This window comes from Oncorhynchus tshawytscha, linkage group LG20 (genome assembly GCF_018296145.1).
Source record: "Oncorhynchus tshawytscha isolate Ot180627B linkage group LG20, Otsh_v2.0, whole genome shotgun sequence".
Classification (NCBI taxonomy): domain Eukaryota; kingdom Metazoa; phylum Chordata; class Actinopteri; order Salmoniformes; family Salmonidae; genus Oncorhynchus; species Oncorhynchus tshawytscha.
This window is the reverse complement of record NC_056448.1, coordinates 48712312-48714962: the sequence shown is the minus strand read 5'-3', so window position 1 is coordinate 48714962 and position 2651 is coordinate 48712312. Positions and strand designations below refer to the sequence as shown.

General features: G+C 46.5%; 1 protein-coding gene across 1 annotated transcript in view; it reads right to left on the bottom strand.

The window, feature by feature from the left end:
• Window positions 1-277: 277 nt before the first annotated feature.
• Window positions 278-2651, bottom strand: part of LOC112219784 (transcription factor AP-1) — a 3546-nt gene continuing 1172 nt past the window's right edge. Inside the window, exon 2 of the mRNA XM_024381294.2 lies at window positions 278-1892. Within this exon, the coding sequence (XP_024237062.2) occupies window positions 688-1761 (1074 nt within the window). The 5' untranslated portion in view covers window positions 1762-1892 and the 3' untranslated portion in view covers window positions 278-687. The remainder of the gene's footprint in view (window positions 1893-2651) is intronic.

Here is a 2651-nt window from a genome sequence, read left to right as displayed (position 1 = left end):
TAGAGAGGTGGGATTCTCCCTTCTCCTCAACCACTCACGTAGTTAGCAGTTAGCATAGAGAGGTGGGAATCTCCCTTCTCCTCAACCACTCACGTAGTTAGCAGTTAGCATAGAGAGGTGGGATTCTCCCTTCTCCTCAACCACTCACGTAGTTAGCAGTTAGCATAGAGAGGTGGGAATCTCCCTTCTCCTCAACATCTCACGTAGTTAGCAGTTAGCATAGAGAGGTGGGATCTCCCTCTCCCTCAACATCTCCTCAACATCTCAACATCTCACGTTAGCAGTTAGCATAGAGAGGTGGGATTCTCCCTTCTCCTCAACATCTCACGTAGTTAGCAGTTAGCATAGAGAGGTGGGAATCTCCCTTCTCCTCAACATCTCACGTAGTTAGCAGTTAGCATAGAGAGGTGGGAATCTCCCTTCTCCTCAACATCTCACGTAGTTAGCAGTTAGCATAGAGAGGTGGGAATCTCCCTTCTCCTCAACATCTCACGTAGTTAGCAGTTAGCATAGAGAGGTGGGATTCTCCCTTCTCCCCAACCACTCACGTAGTTAGCATATTTCACTTACCATCACAACACTCCTCATCCCTGTACAGTAGAGGTACTACCTCCTTTATAGAGGACTGACTCAGAGCAACAGAACAAAAAAATACACTTCTCATCCCTGTACAGTACAGTCCGTTGATCAACAGTTGGTGCTGTCCCTCTCCCTGGTGCTGTTGGCCTGCAGGGTGGCTGAACTCACTGCTATCTGGCAGCCGTTGGTGACGTGATTCATGACTTTCTGTTTGAGCTGGGCCACCTGTTCCCTCAGGACCGAGGCGGTGGAGGTCAGGTCACAGTTCTGGGTCTTCAGAACCTTCACCTTCTCCTCTAGCCTGGAGATCCGCTCCAGCTTCCTTTTACGACACTTAGACGCCGCGATCCGGTTACGTAGTTTCTTCCTCTCAGCCTTGATCCTCTCCTGGGTCTCCAGGTCGATGGGAGAGAGCGAGGGAGGGGAGGAGGTGGGGTCCCCGGGAGGATGAGGGACCTCTGGGACAGTCTGAGGGGCGTCCAACCCCCTGTTGTGGGGATGGTGGGGTCCCTGGCCTCCAAGTCTGTGGGGGCCATGGCCTGGGTAGCTGTCGGGCATCTGGCCCCCTGGGTAGGATGATGATATATGGCTGGGGTGGTTCGGGTTGTAGCTGCTGAGGTTGGTATAGATGGGCAGGTCTCCTGCAGACATGATGTTCCTCTGGTAGGGGCCTTGCATAGAGGAGGAAGGGGACACGGGAGCTCCAACCAGCTGGTTCTGTTTATGAAGATCCGCCAGGGCTTTGACGAACCCATCGGCAAAACCCTCCTGTTCATTAGTGGCGTTGTTCCGGTACATGAAGGGGTTACCTCCGTTAGGGTTGGGGACAGGAGATGTCGTCACTAGGCCCTGGTTAGACTGGATGATGAGGTGCTCGAGGTCAGGGGAGGCTAGCTTCAGAAGGTTCATATCTGACAAGCCGCCGGGCATTAACAAGCTGTTTGTGTTGCTGTTAATCCCTCCCAGATTACTAGGATTGATATTGCAGTTGCTCCCCGGCTGGTTTTGTGACAGTTTCAGGCCAGAGCTGCTGTGGGAACCGCCTGAGAAGTTATGTGCCACCTTCTTACTCATCATCTTGTGGCCCTGGTAACGTTGGTAATCTGCATGGTGTTGTCCGAAGTTGTGAGGAATACCTGGGGCTTCGTCGTGGTAGAAAGGGGTATCCATTTTAGCCATCATTGACGCAGGGAGACGGAATCTTCATCATCTGATTAGTTCAGGTTTAAATGGTCCCGTTGGCTGTGAAGACTAGGACATTTCCTAAGAAACTGTTTCTGTTCAAAAATATTCCAATAAAGAATTCGGGCCACCTGTTAAGATAGAAAATAAATGTAGATTCTACATATAATACAACATGTGATTTGAAAACCAAAACAGATACATTGATTTATATGACTACAGTGGGAATAAAAAACTATAGTTTCACTTTCGCTCAAAAGTCAAAAGCAACAAGCCGCTTTTAATCATTGGAACCTCTACACATGAATCCGATTTATAAGCGTTGGCTAGAACGTATACATCCTAATTAAAAGCGTTGGCTAGAACGTATACATCCTAATTAAAAGCGTTGGCTAGAACGTATATACATCCTAATTAAAAGCGTTGGCTATATCCTATATATCCTAATTAAAAGCGTTGGCTAGACCGTATACATCCTAATTAAAAGCGTTGGCTATATCCTATATATCCTAATTAAAAGCGTTGGCTAGACCGTATACATCCTAATTAAAAGCGTTGGCTATACCGTATATACATCCTAATTTAAAGCGTTGGCTATATCCTATACATCCTAATTAAAAGCGTTGGATATTTCGTATACATCCTAATTAAAACTGTTGGCTATACCGTATACATCCTAATTAAAAGCGTTGGCTATACCGTATATACATCCTAATTAAAAGCGTTGGCTATACCGTATATATCCTAATTCAAACTGTTGGCTATACCGTATATACATCCTAATTAAAAGCGTTGGCTATACCGTATATATCTAATTAAAAGCGTTGGCTATATCCTATATATCCTAATTAAAAGCGTTGGCTAGACCGTATACATCCTAATTAAAAGCG